Source organism: Siphateles boraxobius, unplaced genomic scaffold (genome assembly GCF_051911475.1).
Source record: "Siphateles boraxobius isolate OS27281-9 unplaced genomic scaffold, OSU_SipBor_1 18, whole genome shotgun sequence".
NCBI classification, from domain to species: Eukaryota; Metazoa; Chordata; class Actinopteri; order Cypriniformes; family Leuciscidae; genus Siphateles; species Siphateles boraxobius.
In genome coordinates this window covers 9,781,939-9,799,937 of record NW_027508788.1, presented here as the reverse complement: position 1 = coordinate 9,799,937, position 17,999 = coordinate 9,781,939, and the positions used below count along the sequence as shown (strand labels likewise).

The window sequence follows — 17,999 nt, the reverse complement described above, 5'->3', positions numbered from 1 at the left end:
AGCTCTGTGTTAAGGGGAAACTCCAGTGCTGCTTGCTTTGGTTCGTTTTTCTCTGGCTTGGCCACAAGGAGAGAGTCATTAATGCTCCAACATTAAAGTGTTTATTTGCCTCTTTAAGCTGAACTTTCTCCATTTATTCAAATGTAGATCATGGTGAATGTGAATACATGTATTCTTTAGAACTAGCAGATACATATATAACTGGTATTTATTTTATTTTTATAGAAAATAATTTGGCAGGGCCTTTAGAGCATAATGAGAGTTAAAAAAACTGAATTATGGTCAACACCAGGCCAGTAGTAAAATAATAAAAAAACATTTAATAATGGATTGTTATTTATGTTTCCACAAAATCTTAAAACTTTTATAATCGCTGACTACAAACATTACACACCATCATGAGACAAATCATCCTCTCACCTCACCTGTTGACTACTTAAAGACAACCTGAAATCAAAACTTAGCCTCTTCACTTTCTTAAAGGAGTCCTATTATGCCCTTTTATGAAATCTTGATTTTGTTTTTGGGGTGTACTATATGGTTTTATGCTTGATTGTTCAAAAAACATTATTTTCCACATATTTTCCATTATTACAGCACCTGTCTCCCCAGTCCCCGAGTTTCATCTGCTCAGATCAAAATATTAAGAATGGCCTCAATTTCAAACCAATTCAAATCTGATTCAGACTTAAACAAGAGAATCGTGAAAAAGCATAATAGGACCCCTTTAATAAATGTCCCTAGTGTTGTGCAGGATCCATCATTGCATGTTATTCATATTTCATCAAAATGTAATAACATTCTCTGCTTCTGCAATGATTTTGTAGTGTAGTTCATGTGTCCAATGATATAATATTGACCAAATAATATCATGTTCTAACCTGCCAACCAAGTTCTTGATAAAAATTTAGTCACAATAAGTTATTAAATGCATCACTATGTTCAATGCATGTTGTATGCAGTTTGTTGTCTTTGAGAGACCATATGAAAAACTATTCTATTCGCCACCCTACAAAGATACAAATGTATATATCATGACAAAGTTGTCAAAACAAGTGGGATCAAAATATAATTCCTGCTTGACAAACTAACAACTGTTAACTGCTTATGAACCTGAATTTTCCGTTTAAACTTGAATGATCCACGTGTCACACTCTCAGCTTTCTGTTGCCCATATACAGAATGGGCTTCCCTGTAAATGTGTGAAACGACTGACAGGCAGAAATCACGTCAAAGTCTTTGTTTGGCTAAAGAAGAAATCTGACTGTGGTGTGTATTTTTAAATGACATAAAAGAAGTTGCTAACTGCACCTTTAATGCAAACAAAGCTTTCGGTTTGTGAATATATTTAAGTCACAATTAATTTTTCAGAAATGTTGTTACTCTCTGAGAACATTTGCGTCTGCAGCAGTAACATGAGGCACTTTCAGACTGCACTTTTGAAAATTTGAAAGCTTCTCTGATATCGTCGAGTCCCATCATGCCACGTCGGTTTATTGTTAGAAACATTACCTTATACTTAGTCACAGCCCTGCGCGTTGTGGTTCATATTCTCTTTGTCACTCCGTGTTCAGTGAGAAATTGAAGAGAAAAAAAACCTTAAGCACACACAGCTCAGCGGGGGCTTTGTTTCTGTCATCTCTTAAAGAGTTCCTCGCTACATGGTAGGTCTGCTTGTTGTGGAACACGCTCTGGCTGTTTATTCTCCACTGAACCAAGTGGCACTATGATAAGATTCTGCCGCTGTAATTTTGCAAGGTCACATTTCCATGGTGAAGATGTCTGGTTGGTTGATTCGTGCCCAATCGTTTTTTTTTCCTAACTTGATGGTCTGAGCCTTCTTGCTTGATGAAATATCACAAGTCTTCAAATTAATGTTATGCTCTGGTGGTTAAACCTGGAATGGAATATTTCATACTATTTTTAGCAGTTGCGCAGGTTATATGCATATCTGAAGGACGGATATTGCAATACTGATGCTGTAAAACATGATTGTCTGGGATGCGCCAGTGGATAGACTTGATAGATTTTGTAGACGTGTATCAATTAAATGAAAAATGACTACATCCAGTGTCATAAACAGTTTGGTCCTCCCGTTGATTCGAGTCTGCCTAGGACCCCAGGGCCGGGGTTGTGTTTTGCGATGCCTGATCAAAAGCCATAAGAATGTATGTGGTTATGTGTTTATAAGCTAAGCTAGTGTGCTATGCTAATGCTAGTGGTACTGTGCATTAGGCCTACTTGTCGCACAGTTTGAATGATTGTTGTGAAAAGTTAGATTTGTAAAAATGTCAGTGTTTTGTCAATTTATATTAATTCATTTTAGTCAATTATACAATACTAAAAAAGCACTTGATTTTAGCTCGTGAAAAATAACATTTTAGTTGAAAGGACAAGTTTAGCTGACCAAATAATCAAACATTTATGTATTAATCATTTTATTAATATTCACAATGTGACTGACACATTCTCACTAGCACGTAACTTAGTTCTTTTTAAGTTAGTATCATTCAGCTAGGGTGCATTCAATTGATCAAAAGTGACAGTAAAGACATATAATGTTAAAATTATATATGAATTTCTTTCAAATAAATACTGTTCAAAAAAATCTTATTGACCATTTTGTGTATTTATCTAATCAATAATCATCATACAGTATACAGTATATGACATGTTTGGTTGAGTAAATTAACTTATGAAAGCGTTTTGCTGATGTTCAATCACTGTTTAGCTTTACCTCAAGTGTATCAGTCTATGACTGGAATATTAAAAACAATAATATTCTTTCAAAATGCTGTCTTATATCGTTGATAAAAAAATGACAATTTCTTTTAACTTAAATTGTTTAATATCACCTTGATTTAACTGTGATTCCATTGATGTTATTAACACTGCTGGAGATTTCTGTATTTTCCACTGCGCTCCGTTTAGCTGTTTTGAACAAGTCTTATGTAAACACTCTGCCTTAAGAAACTCGTCCAATTGGGGTCAGGTTAACCCAAAACTAGGCTAATTATACAGGGCTTCCCCTTACGTTATGCAGGCAATACCACCAACTATTTGAGTTTGAAAATATGCAGCATTGCACATCCCAGTAGATTTACATGTTATGTAGGCTGCACATAAGGCCAGAAAAAAAAGAGTAAAAAACTAACAGGCTGTCTGTAATTGTGCTGGTTTTTAATAACCTAAAATAACGAGGATGAGATATTTTGACAAGCTTCCTCCTCAGTCGCCTATTTTCTTAATGACTGTATTTTGAAACTCTACCTCTTTCATCAAATCTTTCACATCTCACAGTGGCGTTTGCAAATCAAACCTTTATTCAAAAGTGCGGCTGTGTTTTATTTCAGATTATTCCTGACAGCCCGTTTTGAGCTCGTTTAATTGCGCTCTCGCAGTTTAATTTCAGGACGGAAAGCTTTACATGTATAAATGACCTTCACGATTAGCTGATGCGAATGGCGCTCGGGGAGATTACGCTGATTTACATGTGTGACATCACTCACCTCTGTGGTTCACGTCTACGTGAAGCACGAATAAGAAAGCATGCGCTCTAACCCAGTGAGATTTTCTCATGTCACATGGATGTTCAATGATTCATGCTTGCTGCTGTCTTGTACTGTTAATTTCTGGTTCGTTTATGCTTCATTTGAGCCCGTAGCCTCAAACCTCTCATTAGTAAAAATCACATCAAGGCTCAAGTCCTGCCTGAACCTTTCTGGGTTGTAAAACATGCTATGAGTGATTTACTTTCATTGCCATTTAATTAATTCTTTGTTTCCACTTGTTCATCCACAAATGTTTTTTTGGGTTTTTTAGAGTCTATAAAACACAGAGAATATAAAGAGGAATCATTTCTCACAGCCTTTGTCCACATCCATTCCAGCTCTAATGACCTTCCCTTGCTTTTTTCTATCTCCCTTCAACAAGGCCAAGTGGAGTCAGTGGCCACATTCAAGGGTAATGAGTTCTTCAGCTACGACCTGTCCCAAAAGCCCATCCAGAGCAGCACCGATGAAATCACCCTGTCCTTCCGAACACTGCAGCGGAACGGCCTCCTGCTCCACACCGGAAAGTCCGCCGACTACGTCAACCTATCTCTGAAAAGCGGTGCTGTGTGCCTAGTCATCAACCTGGGCTCCGGCGCCTTCGAGGCTTTGGTGGAGCCGTCCGACGGCAAGTTCAACGACAATGCCTGGCATGCTGTCCGTGTGTCGCGCAACCTACGTCAGGTAACGTTAACCTTTGCGCATCGTGGCTCCGCTGGGTGCTTCATTTGATCTTACCGATATTTTTGCTAATCGTTATTTAACTAACTTCTGTTATTGTGTAGAGTAGATGTACAAATGCAATATTAAGTCTTAAAGATGTTTTTAGCGATTTCCGCTAGCTATAATAAGAGTCAACACATGGAGGTCACAAGCAGATTTTCTTTTTTTTTGATGTTCAATAAGGCAACTGTGATTCTCAGGACAGCTATTTCAGTGATATCCATCAAATAATTGTTTGTTAGTGTGGAAAATCTGAAGTCAATCTTATCAGTCATAAAATGTGCTTTTTCTGAAATAACTTTTGTTCCAGCCTCAAATACTGTGATACCAAGACCTCAAGAGTGTATTGTTTATTATAAAAGCTGAATTCCAGACTGCATTTTTGCGCACTGTGGGAGGTCTTTGCACTAGTTTTGGGTCGTTCCAAACAGAAGTGAGCAACCAAATTCTTTTAGGAAAGGCCGTTAGCAAAGGGACCTTCATGGAAGTCATTTTTTTTTATTATTAAAGTGCCCCTATAATGCTATTTTAAAGGTTCCTAGTTTTGTTTTGGAGGTCTTCTACAGCAGGTTTACATGCATCAAATGTAAAAAAAACACACCTTCATGTTCTCGTAATATACATTGCACATCACCACATTTTTCAATGATTCTCAAACGACTCGTCGGATGAATCAGTCTCTCTAAATCTGTCATTTCCGTGAGGCTGCTCTGCTCTGATTGGCCAGACGGCCCAGTCTGTTGTGATTGGTCTACCGCGTACAGCACGGCTACAGCTAAATGCCTATTACCATAACTGAACTTCAGCTCCTTCTGGAGGCATCCTCAGTGATTGTACACACTGTAAAGACTGTAACAATGACGTCGATTTTACCATATCAATCCAAATGCGAGTCTGATGATGAAATACTCGAAGAACTAGTTATTCAACCCGCACCTCCATCGCAAGGACAACTTCAGCAGGACGTTTCTCAGTGATACGCTACTCAGTTTGAGGTACATTATGAGATGTTGCAACTATAATTCCTCACCATCAGCATTAACAAGTGTATGTTCATCAACAAACGGATGTGTTTATTTAAAATTTATTGCGGTGCACATGCGGGAACTGTATCATAACAGCGCGTACGTTAGCCGAGCACTAACGTGAATGACCGATGTTACATTAAAGTTTGCAAAACGAATCTTGCTCCATCCTTTATCTTTACTCAAAGTAGTAAGAACGAATATAAAAAAACAAAAAAATTGTATTGTGAACACCTGGTAGAAAAAATAAATAAATATATATATATATATATATATATATATAAATAATTAATCATACTTGCAGGTTGTGATTTTGAGGAGAATGCTGGTCCAAATAAACTGGGTTCTGAATCCATCTTTCAAGAGTAAGCTTTTACGAATCCCACATTGAACTCTGAGATTTGAGTAGTAGTCGTCAGTAAAATGACGTGTTTGAGGACGGGACAAATTGTTCGCGGGCAGACAACATGCAACATAACCGTAACACAGTGGGATTCAAATTACAGATTACAGTCGATTATTTCTTTTGGAAGACAATAACTTTATTTATCTTGCACTTTTGACGTTACAACATTTCAGAACGTTTACAATCACAAACAGCTATATTACACACTGCCTTAAAGGGGATATTTATTTAAAAAAAACATAATAGGGGCACTTTAAGTCCATTGCTTAAATGTAATATGTCCCCTAAATATTTAGAAATATTTAAATATGTTTTTACCAAATGCCAAAAGAAGAGACAATAGTGTGCTGCACTAATCCTGAAACCTGAGTTAGCATTTTTGCATTTCCGGTTCCATAGTCCCAAAGTCAGTGTTATTTTTTAATGTATTATTGTTTTTTTTGTTTGCTTTTTGTTAAATGCCTCAAATAAGATTTTCACATTTTACTCATAAAATACATCAGTAATACCCCACTTTATTATGTTTTTAAAGCTTTTACATGTCTTGGAAAAGCTAGCAAGTGAGTAAATGGGACTACCTAGAAATTCAGGGACATTTAAATGTCACAACAGGGAAACTCATTTACTCACTCTTTTACAGCTTCATTGTGTTTGTGTCTTTTTTTCTCTACCACAGTCTAAACAGGTTAAGTTTCCCAAGCAGATTTTTGCCATTATCCAGATAACATTCAGACTCAAAATAAAGTCAAAGTGACGTATGACTTTGTGTGGGTTGTCCCAAATGGGCACGCGTGAGAGTTTTGCCCTACACCCGTCAGAGTACTCACTCCAAGTGCTCTGGAGTCAGAACGGCAAATGAATGCTCACTTTTGAATGGAATTTACCCTGAGACGAACTGCACAAAGCCCTGATTTAATTGGAATCGGATATTCTCGCGGGTGCTTCAGTGGACCGGGCAGTTGTTTTGGAGCTTGTCCACCTTACATTGATAGCCGTCACAGATTTAACTAAGGTAATATGTAACCCTGATTGTAAAATAGATGTATGTTTTACATTCATAAGCACCGAAATTAGTTCATTTCAGTGATTTATTGAGTGCAAAATATTTCTGTTGTCGGACACTTGGAGGGCTTCCAGGAATCTTCTTCACTGCAGGATTGAAGTACCATACAGCCACATGCTCTTCCAGACATAGACGATGGTGATAATTAACTTCCAGTTGTTACTAACTACGGATGTGTGTATGTGCGAGTCCCTGTTGAAGAGGAGTGTTTTGATTAGACTCCATTCAAGTCCAGACTGCACCGCTCTGTTTTGCCTGTGATTTAAATCCATGATGGTGAATATGTTCCAATTACGCCAGCAAAAAAAATCTGTTCTCATTCAGCAAGCTTTCCATCTTGTGGAGAAGTGGGAATGTTTACTATTAATCATTTAACCTAAGAGTAAAGGGGTCCCTGTACCACAGCCTTAAAGGCAGCGTTCATAGCCGAGGCTGATTATTTCCCAGTGTCATTATCCTGATTGTTTTCAATCCTTTATTGCTGAAATATGATTATATGATAGGGCGCATTGTATAGACACACACTGTGCCTGCTCGCTTCTGCCACTGCCGCCGCTGATTATTTCCCCATTTGACTGCCGTAACCTTTAGCTCAAGTGTTGCTTACAGAGCCGAGGGTGAACCTTGCATCTGTTAACAAATGAGCTGTATTTTTGCTCTGCCACGACAAATTATTGAAGTAGCGAGCAGACATAAACGAGCGCATAACGGGTGTTGACATTTTTGTTTTTGCCATTCATTTACCTAAAATAACGAGTGAGTCGCTACTGCTGCTGTCATTCTTTACTCTAACGCTGCTGCCTCTGCAAGATCCCTCCTTCAAAACCCTCCCTAAACCATCTTGTTTGACAGATTAGTTGATCTCTCTCTTTTTTACTAACATTGAAGCCTCTAAGTGGATTTGTCATTGTTTATCTTCTGCCTTTACCCCTTCAAATACTAACATGAAAACCTCCATGGAATGTGAGCCATCTGTTTGCCGTTGACAGTGTCCAAAGAAATTGGATCTATAATAACAGATTTTAACAGATTTTTTTTCTTCTCACTCTTCCTGGGAAGAAATATTCTAATGGAGGGCGGAGAAATTAGTGTCATTTGTGGTATGGTTAAACTTGCTTTAAAATTGCTAGTAAATAATTTTTCAATCGTTTTAAAGCTTCTGTGGAGTTTATGGTATGTAATTTTACTCTCCCTCCCTTGTTTTTTTCTTTTTTTGAAGCGCGCAGGGGTTGGACTCCCTACGGTAAACAAACTGCATTATATGGTAGATATCACATTCTAATTTGTCTAGTTTGGTTTGGCCCTTTCTTTTTTTATCTCTTTTTGCTTTTACTGTGCAGAAACGACTAAAGAACATTTTAAAAATGGCATCAATCCCCAGGTGCCAAGCAAAAGTTCATTTTTTTGCAATTTATGTACATTGTTTTTTTTATATATACCACTCACAATCCTCCTCACCCATATCCTTATTAAAATGCTTTTTGTTGTATGAGTTCTATCATTAATAACGCATCCTATTTGGCTCTGTACGATGGGCATAAACGACAAGCGCAAGACTTCAGTCTGAGCCACTGGGTTTGTTTTTCTTGACAGAATATTTATGACAAAAACCTATTTTTATGCTTAATTTAAATGCTTAAATATTGCTCCAAAACCATCTCCTTGGAATAAAAAAACAACAATCTAAAACAAACCTTTGACTGCAGCTCTTGTGCAGCGTTTCTGTCCACCTGCTCCATTTCCCATCATTCTCCCCCTTTGATGTTTGCTTCTATTAAATGTTGCAGCATTTCTTACAGTTTACGGTGCACTGTATGATGTAGCATTTAATAAGTGTGTTTTTGCATAGAAATGTCTCTTAAAATGCAGTGCTCTCGAACATAGTATTCATATCTGCCAAGTTAATCGAGAATAACAGGAGAGAAGGGCAATGAAGGCTTTTATTTCAACTGTAGATGCAACTACTAAACATTTACTTGGATATATTTTATATAGCATTAAAATGGTAAAGATCATTAGTGCTAGGTGGTATGACTTATAAATTCTTTTATACATTTAACACAATACTGTATTCCCCTAATTCAATATAAAAAAAAAACTAAAAAAACAAGATGACCATTATAGTCTACGCTGACAGATGATTTCAGTATAAAGCTTTGTTGATTATAATGGGAGCTATTTAGCTTTGACACATTGTGTAGATATATTTAGGTTGCTTTTGGTTACCAAGCAACGTCTTGCCTCCAATTAATCGAATTCAACGGATTCAATTGCACATATCCACTGTTTTCCAGTGGCTTTACACTTTACTAAAAATGGTTACATTTACAATGTATTGTTCTTTTGAGTATTGCTTTTAACTGAAGCATTAAATAATGTAAAGTTATCATTTATAAATATGAATGGTGATGTGAATAATCTTCCATATTGGTTTGCAAGTAAATAAATATTCTGTATATTATCTTAAGGAAAAGGAAAAGTTATTCTCATTTCAAATATGTACTAAACTTAATAAATATTAAATATGATCTGACTATTGAAAAATAGACATTACATAGTTGTTGAGAGATGAATTACTTTGTGAGACAAGATTCTGTGCAGTTTTATTTTGCAAATCAAATATGTTTAGATGTTCACATTGTGTCAGTGCTAGAATTTAACATGCCATTGACAGTTCTTTCTAATTTCCAGCTGCCTCACACTTAATCTAAAAAGAACGACCTTGGGCAGATAAATGGAGGTGTTCTGCTTAAGCACAAACACTCACTGTTTATATGAATTGAAAGTGGAAAATGGCAGAAGTGGATAAAAATGATTGCGTCTGCCATACAGCTGTTATGAACCCTCTTTCTAGGGATCGGAGAAAAGACTGACCTCCCCTTACCCTTCTCTTCCTGTGGAAAAAGAATACATATTTTTCCTCATGCACTTTGTTGTTGTGATTTTTGTCATTGAGTTTTTTTAAGTAGCCGATGACATTGCACTTTTTATCCAGCATGTGCGACATGTTTTTATATAATACACAGCTCATATGCCATTATGCACCTGCATAATTTGCTTCTACTGCATGTGTGGGTAACTATTTTCTGTTGTTGTTGTGTGGTGCTGTACATTCATTTATTTTATTATTATTTTTTTGGTGGGGCTTTCTTTTCCCCTAAATGTTTAGCTTTCTCTGCTCTTTTTTTCTCTTCTAAAGGTTCAGACAAAATACTAGGTTTCAATTTCAGGACAATGCAAACCATCTACAATTTCCATCAAACGAGCTGCATTCTTTCCAGCTTTGCCTACTTGTCCACAGTAATAATAATGGTCACAGAATATTTTAAATGAAATACTTCTGCTGAAATCCTCTCTGTCTGTCGGCATGGAAACGCCTCAACCCTGAGCATTTTTTAAGACTGTAAGAAAACCACCTGTTTTGGATGTCTGCCAGTGTTTCCACCCTTTAGTATTAGCATTTACAAATGTTGTAAATATAATTCTGCTCTAGAGAAATCATAAACGACTCTTTAGTCTAACCATATTAAGTCCTGAAATTGTAGCCTTAGACGTCTTAACCATCATGCATGGCTTGTGTATTAACAATCTTAAAGCTATCGCTACCCAAACACCTTCAAAGTATTTATTTTCAAGACATCTCTTACAAAATGTGTGCAGTTAATCTAGTAGTTGATAAGAACTGACCACAAACATGAATAAATGCAACCTCTGTTATACTAACAACCATTTTTGTGTCTGAATCCCCCCTTTTATACTAATCTACACAGTCACCCTTAACATCACTTGCTAACCCACTCAACATATAGTTATTCCTCTTAGTTCCTGACGCCATACACCTTCCCTTCCTGTCTCTCCTCTCCAACACTGACTAGTGCACAGTCCAGCACACATGATAGCATTCTCTCATTCAAAAAGCAGCAATAGCAGACATAAAAATGGGTTGCCCCCTTTGCAAACGTATGCATAGAGAACCAGAGGAACCCCCACGTGAAACAGACCAGTTCTTTAGTAGAGGTACTTGTTGAGGCCAACAAGGATTGCGGGTGTTTCTTAATCAAAAGATTTCCCACGTTCCCTCTCCTCTTTTCTATCCTTCCGTGGCTTTTATGCAAACAGGTGACAATATCGGTGGACGGGCTGCTGACAACCACAGGCTACACCCAGGAGGACTACACCATGCTGGGTTCAGATGATTTCTTCTACGTTGGCGGCAGTCCAAACACCGCGGATCTTCCTGGCTCTCCCGTGAGCAATAACTTCATGGGCTGCCTTAAAGATGTAAGTGCACTACTGAAACATTTTGTTCGTTACATTGAATTTGGGTCGAGACCGTCTCAAACAGGACCTGGTTTCTCGGGATCCATTAATGTTCTCTTTGTTTGGTGAGCGTTCGTTCCTCTTTTACCTCTTCCTTATCTGTCCTTTTCCTTTCTCCTCTCTCTTTCGTGTCCATTCGCACTCCTCCGAGCATGTCCCATAATTTATGTCATGTCTATACCGTTGACGTTCCAGCTTTACTATCCTGACAGCCAAATTAAAAATTGATTTCCTCTATGGATCCCCTTTCGACTGTCCCAGACTCTCCATCTCTGTCTCGTTGACCCCGGACTCTATTAATCACCGCTCTCTACCTGCTCAACCGTACAGTTAGTATCAGTGTCCCTCTTCAGCAGGAACTTGAGCACTCCCTTATCGTGCCTCTGATAGAGACACTTAAACATCTACAACATTGTTACGATTTTGGGAGTCTGTTTTGTCTTGTTTTTGTCTCATTGCTCTTTTGTTGTCCAGGTACTTTATGCCCATGTATTCCCCCATGTTGACTGCATCTACCTGTGTAGCATTTAATTAGCTAGTTTGTCAGGGTATATATATATATATATATATATATATATATATACCCTCTCAAGTCCTTGTTAGGCTGTAATGTTTGGTGAGTGTTGTTTTGTCTGTTTTTTTGCCTTTGAAAAATAAATATATATTTTGATCTTCCATTGAAATCACTGATGGCACTTTACACAAATAAGGTGCACTTTGGTATCCTGTGACTGTAATGGGGTACAAATCCCATGCTTTTTGTTGAGAACTATTTTATATATTTGGTAACATATTTACAATAATCAACCTAACATGTAAAGTAGCTAGTTTTTAACAATCAAATATCTTTGAGGTCTTAACCTTCTCAACTGTATCCAACAATTCAAACTTTTTAACAGTGTATTTTATCAGGTTGTCAATATATAGCATACATTTTCAGTTCATTACATTTAGCTGTCCCACATTTTGCATGCAAACTTGTTTTCCCTCATTTTGAAAAATTTAAAGCTCCTTAAGATTTTCTTTTTTTATTCCAAGTTGACATCAATTGAATTCAAGGTATATGGTTTTTGCAGTTCATGCATTCCCTGGCAAGTGAAGCTTTGACATTGGAGCACGGTGGAAAGACAAATCAATTTTCTTAATTTTTTTAAAATTTCTACATGTTATCTTTGCAGTTTTTATGTTTATTGAATATTAATCACCCAACAAAATTAAAATGGAGATTTAAAATGGCCTCCAGATTAACTTTTGAGATCAGTGGCACAGGTGCCACTAAGCCGACATTTCCTACAAATCCGATTTTTGTGCATGTCCAATTGAAATCCGATTAGAATTAGCAAGTGCGAACTGCAAAAAAAATCACATGAAATGCGATTTTTACAAATCTGTTTCGAGCCAAAACCATATGTGGTTGAAATCCTATTCAAATTGCATTTCTGGAAATCCGTTTCAGTCTGACTGCTCTGATTGGATTTCGCATGGTTTATGTGACTTTCTCGCGCCACGTAAAACGTAAACGTCAGACGTTGTTTTAGGAAACATGCTGAAAGTCGCTGCAGAAAGTCGCTGTGTTGTTGCAAAGGTGCCGGACAAGCAGAAAATGACAATATAACAGAGACATGTTTTGAAACTAGTGGAGACGACAGCACAGAATAAAGCCAAGCATACCAGCCTCCTATGTTTCTGCTGCTGCCTCAATAGATGCAGTAGTCCAGCGCCGGCTACACGTTGTCTTGGTAAATAAAAACATCTGTTTTGCAAACCCCTTCATGTTTCGGTTGTTGTTTTTGGCGTATGCCAACCAACGCCACGTTATTGCCATAGAAACCAATGCAGATATTCCATAAAACAAAAAAGCGGCATGGACACTGTTGTGGCAAAAATCCTGTTAAACATCATCCCTGCGTAAGAGACACATAGAGTCAAATTAATAAAAAGGAAAGTATTTATTCTCGCAAGAATAGGTTCAGTCTAGTAAACAGAAGTTACGCTGTGCAAGAGAGTGACACACCCCAGGAAGATATGAGACAGCCTTTATACTCTTTTCAAGGTTCCTCCTTACCCGCTGTACCTTTCACCCACTCAGATAAGGTCCTTACTGCTGTTCAGTGTCTACTTAAAGACACAAACTGGTACTGAAATAAGGCTAAGGTCAGAGGTCCTGTCCCATATGTTCCTGAAATGTCACGCAGAAGCACGTACACACATATACTTTTATACATTGAATAGGTTCTTTCTCTTATGATACCTGTTTGGGATCAATGACTATTAAAATTTCTACTACAACACACAAATCGAATCTGAACAGTTGTGATACACAATGTGGACGCCATTCATTTTATATCAGATTCCAATCAGATACACAAATAATCGGATTTGGACTGACAGTGTGAACGTAGCCTAAGTTTTACAGATGGTGGCACCAGCGCTTGATTTTGTAGCACTGGGGTGATCTTTTATTGTAAATGTAATGTATTATAAAATTACTGTGACTTCCTACTTACCTAAGTCAATAAGTTAAATTAAAATTGGATAATAGCTTTGAAGTGCTAGAAAATGTGTGAAGCCCTTGAAAGCCCATGAAAAGTGCTTGAATTTCAGTCTCAAAAGGTTGTACGAACTCTGAGATGAATAATGTATTAAAAAAAAATCATTCAACTATTTCTGCCACAATACCATGGTTACAGTTAGAATTGCTACATTAAATCCATGGTGAATGTTGGTGTCTTATGGACTTAAAGACTTCATTAACTTGTTTGTTCATGGCACAATATTTCTCCTGGTTCCCACATCAGCGCTGTTTGATCTGATGTGGTTTATAACAGAGAATTCTGCACTGAATTTGAATGCTTCTCACTGTATCTTGCAGTGATGTTATTAATACAGAAAAAAATTCAAATGCTTTCTCACTGGATCTCCCTGCGTTGTGTAGTAACGGTGTCATCATCATCTTTATTTATATAACGCTTTTTTTTACAATACAGATTGTTTCAAAGCAGCTTTACAGTGATAACAGAAAAATAATGCAACAAAGTTTTTTTTTAGCTGTACAGTAGCTCTAGAAGAAAATAGTCTTTGTCCAGCTAAAGTAAGTTCAGTGTTGATTCATTTTGGTTGTAAAAATCAATATTTATTTATTTAGTTAATGAATCTGTACAGCAACTCTGGGGAAAACAGTGACATCGCCCAGCGCAGTTGAGTTCTCATACAGTGGTGTCAATACAGTCAGATGAATAATATTAAGCTGCCTATTATTATCGCAAGCTGATAATAAACTCTCTTGATAAACTCTTAAATGCGGGGACCTAAGACCGGTCCTGCTTATAAAGCACGTATGAATGCCTTATTCTGCATGACCATATTCTACCTCTCTTAATCCTAAACATAACCACTACAACAACTACCTTACTAACTATTAATATTTTTTTGAGTTAAAAGTCATAGTTAATACTAGTAAATGTGTTCCCCAAAGTAAAGTGTGACCGAAGCGAATGCCTAAAGACCTGTATCTTAATCTAATAGTGAAGCAGGAAGATTAAGACGTAATAGTGAAGCAGGAAGATTCAGACGGTTAGGCTGTGCAGTCGGAGATGGTTTGAAACGTTCTCATTTGTAGATCCCTCAGATGTTTTTTTTTCTTTTTCTTGTCTATGGTCTCTGCCAATAATTGCATTTTTCATGTTCCCTCGCTCAGTTGGCACCTCTTGTTTTGCTCCTACCTCTCCTTTTATTTTTCTGTCATGGGGGCTGACGAGAAATATGGCCGTCTTGTGTTATTTTCAGAAACACTCAAGTTCACACCCAGCAACAAAGCATCAGTCATCATCTTCGGACAGAGAGAGAGGCTGGTGTAAAAAAGAAAAGCATGTTTGCTGTGCTGGGGTGATTCGCCCATCTGGCTGTAGAGACAGCACATGTGACGGAGATAAAAAAAAAGAACTAAAATCCACCCCTGGGGACAGATTCACAATGCATGCGTTTGTAGGAATGGTATTTTCGCAGTGGTTTTGCTTTGTGTTGTACCGTGGCACGTGTGGGCTAGACATCATATCCTCAATCAAGATTTCTCATTTGACATCACTTAATATATGCTCTGTTTATGCGTGCGATTCCGAAAAACACTTAGCTTTTGCATCGCAGAGCTAATGTTAGAGTGGGATGATTCATCATATTAATGAAAAAAAATATCGATTAGCCGAGGGTTTTCTGGAGCGCTCTGGATGGGGTCGCTAGGTTTATGTGATCCACTCATGCTTTGAGTATTTATAAAGACTGCTGTGTTTACTGACTTGAAAACTGTGCCCCAGAGGTACACGCATCAGCTGCAGTTTGTTTGTACCAGTGGGCAGCGTGCTACTCCATTCCACCCTGTTAGCATTCAAGTACTTTTTTTTTCTCCCTCTCTCTCCCCCCATCCCAGGTGGTCTACACCAATAATGAGTTCAGACTGGAGCTCTCCCGCCTGGCTGAATTGCGCGACCCCAAGGTCAACCTCCACGGCGAACTGACCTTCCGCTGCGAGGATGTCGCCGCATTAGACCCTGTGAGTTTCGACGTGCCGACCGCTTACGTAACCCTTCCACGCTGGAACACCAAGAAAACCGGCTCCGTGTCCTTTGACTTCCGAAGCACCGAGCCCAACGGCCTCTTGCTGTTCAGCCACGGGCAGCCACAAGGTTCCAAAGATCGCACGCCAAAGGTGGACTTCTTCGCCATGGAGCTACTAGACGGATTCCTCTACCTGCTCATGGACATGGGCTCCGGGAGCATCAAGATGAAAGTCGGGAACAAAAAGGTCAATGACGGAGAATGGTGCCACGTGGATTTCCAGAGAGAGGGCAGGAAAGGTTGGGATACTGCAAGATCAGCGCACACATTATTCTCCTGTTTAAAACGGTGTTGTTAACCTGCTCCCTTTGACTAAAGCACTTCTTCATTCTGCCAGCCTAGGCTCCATCTGATATGCATACTTCACAAACTGCTAAATCACTGTACTCCATTTCTTCTACCTCTCATTACCTCTCATTACTGTAAGAGCTCAACTCCTTCATAGTTTTAAAGCAGCAGGGCCGGCATGGGATTTTGCAAATCCCGGGGGAAGAGGTTGAAGACCTTTCCACTTGCTGAGCTCAGGAAAAAAAGCAATAACCATGGATTGCTAATGCTAAATTAATGAATCTTCACTTTAAAAAAAAAGAAAACTTTTGTGGCCGCTGTTGTACAGCAGCTACACTGATTTCACGAGCTACCGTAATGAAAGTCTTCAGGGATCAGTAGCAGCGACATTAATTCAATTAGTTTTAGTTAATTATTAACTAGGGTTGTCAATTTAACGGTGTATTAACTGCTACTACAAGTAACCAGGGTTATGCATCTGTCTGTCTGTCTGTCTGTCTGTCGCTCTATCATTCTTTTTGTTGTTCTATCCATTTATTGTTTCGTTTAATATATCCTGTTTAATCTGTTTCACCTTCTGTTTGTCCTTCTCTGTCACTTTATCTGCCATTCTATTGATCGATCTATTTATTGTTCTGTTTATCGTTATATCTGTTTTTCTATTTACAGTATATGTTATTCTTATGCCGTTCATTCAGTTTTTCGTTTCTGTCGGTCATTCTGTCAATTGTTCGTTCCTTCTCCTTCTATTCATCGTTTTATCGTTCTCCCTGTCCATAAAACACCAAACAATCAAACATTTTTCAGAACTTTTAACATTCACACATCAACATTCAAAGTTTGTCTTGACAAAATAAGCTTTTCTGGTTAAAATTAGTCTTTAAATTTCAATTGATTTACTTCCACTTACATCCAAATTCAGAAATGTTTGCTTCCCTCAATTCAAATTGAGAAATTTATTTGCACGGGAAAGGCACTGTAAATTCAATTCTAAATTATGAACAACCTTGCAGGCAACATTCAGCAAATGATTTTGTGCCAATTTACAGTTTAATCAACATATCATGTAGTGTAACCAATTTAAAAATATATATTTTTAACTTAATTGACAGTCCTATTATTAAACATAGGACTAAAATGGCTCTAAACATTGATGTGTATAGGTTCACAAGCAGATGAGCACTGATCTTTATTAAATCTTCATTTCCGGTCTCCTAGGCTCCATCTCCGTTAACGGCCGTAGCATGCCCTTCTCCACCAACGAGGGCAGTGAGATCCTCGATCTCGATGGTGAAATGTATCTGGGGGGTCTGCCGGAGGACAGTGGAGGTCTTCCTCTCCCGCCAGAGGTGTGGACCGCCCGCCTCAGGCTGGGCTTTGTGGGTTGCGTGCGGGACCTCTTCGTAGACGGGCGCAGCAAAGACCTGCGGCGGCTGGCGGAGCTTCAGAGCGTTCCAGGTGTCAGCAGCTTCTGTACGAGGGAGACGCATCGGAGGTGCAGCTCGGAGCCCTGTCCCCACGGAGGACGCTGCCGCGAGGGCTGGAACCGGCATGTCTGCGACTGCACTGGAACTGGATATCTGGGTGCCAACTGTGAGATGGGTGAGGAAAGTAGGGCTTAAAGCAGTAGGGAGGGAGGATTAAACATTGGATTACTTCTCACCGATGAGAGCATTCTCATAAAGAAGTGCAAGGCTTCAGTGCTTCACTCATGTACTTTTATATTGAGATATAGCGGCACTTCAGCTCTATTCATCAGATCCCACCTGCCTAGACCATGCTTGCTGTTGCAGTGGCATTTCTAAGTCTCTCCTGCCCTCTGCTGTCTGTCACTAAGAATTACAATGTGACCACCCAAGGTTCACCACAGACTTGTTACTTGTGACTCAGCAACGGTGCATATGCACTTGAAAAAATATTTTAGTAGTTATGAGTAGCAAATAACGTAATTGTTATACTAATATAAGGAAATTATTAGCATGTAGCATTGTTAGCTAGCGACAGACCAAATG

The 17,999-nt window shown here is 38.4% G+C and overlaps 1 protein-coding gene across 23 annotated transcripts in view; it reads left to right on the top strand.

Moving 5' to 3' along the window:
* Positions 1 to 17,999, top strand: part of nrxn2a (neurexin 2a) — a 316,646-nt gene that overhangs the window by 77,156 nt on the left and 221,491 nt on the right. For all 23 annotated transcript variants that reach the window (XM_077233387.1, XM_077233386.1, XM_077233381.1 and 20 more), the window contains 4 exons: positions 3,934 to 4,235; positions 10,888 to 11,049; positions 15,512 to 15,938; positions 17,206 to 17,589. In XM_077233387.1, coding sequence (XP_077089502.1) covers positions 10,948 to 11,049; positions 15,512 to 15,938; positions 17,206 to 17,589 — 913 coding nt within the window. In that variant the 5' untranslated portion in view covers positions 3,934 to 4,235; positions 10,888 to 10,947. The remainder of the gene's footprint in view (positions 1 to 3,933; positions 4,236 to 10,887; positions 11,050 to 15,511; positions 15,939 to 17,205; positions 17,590 to 17,999) is intronic.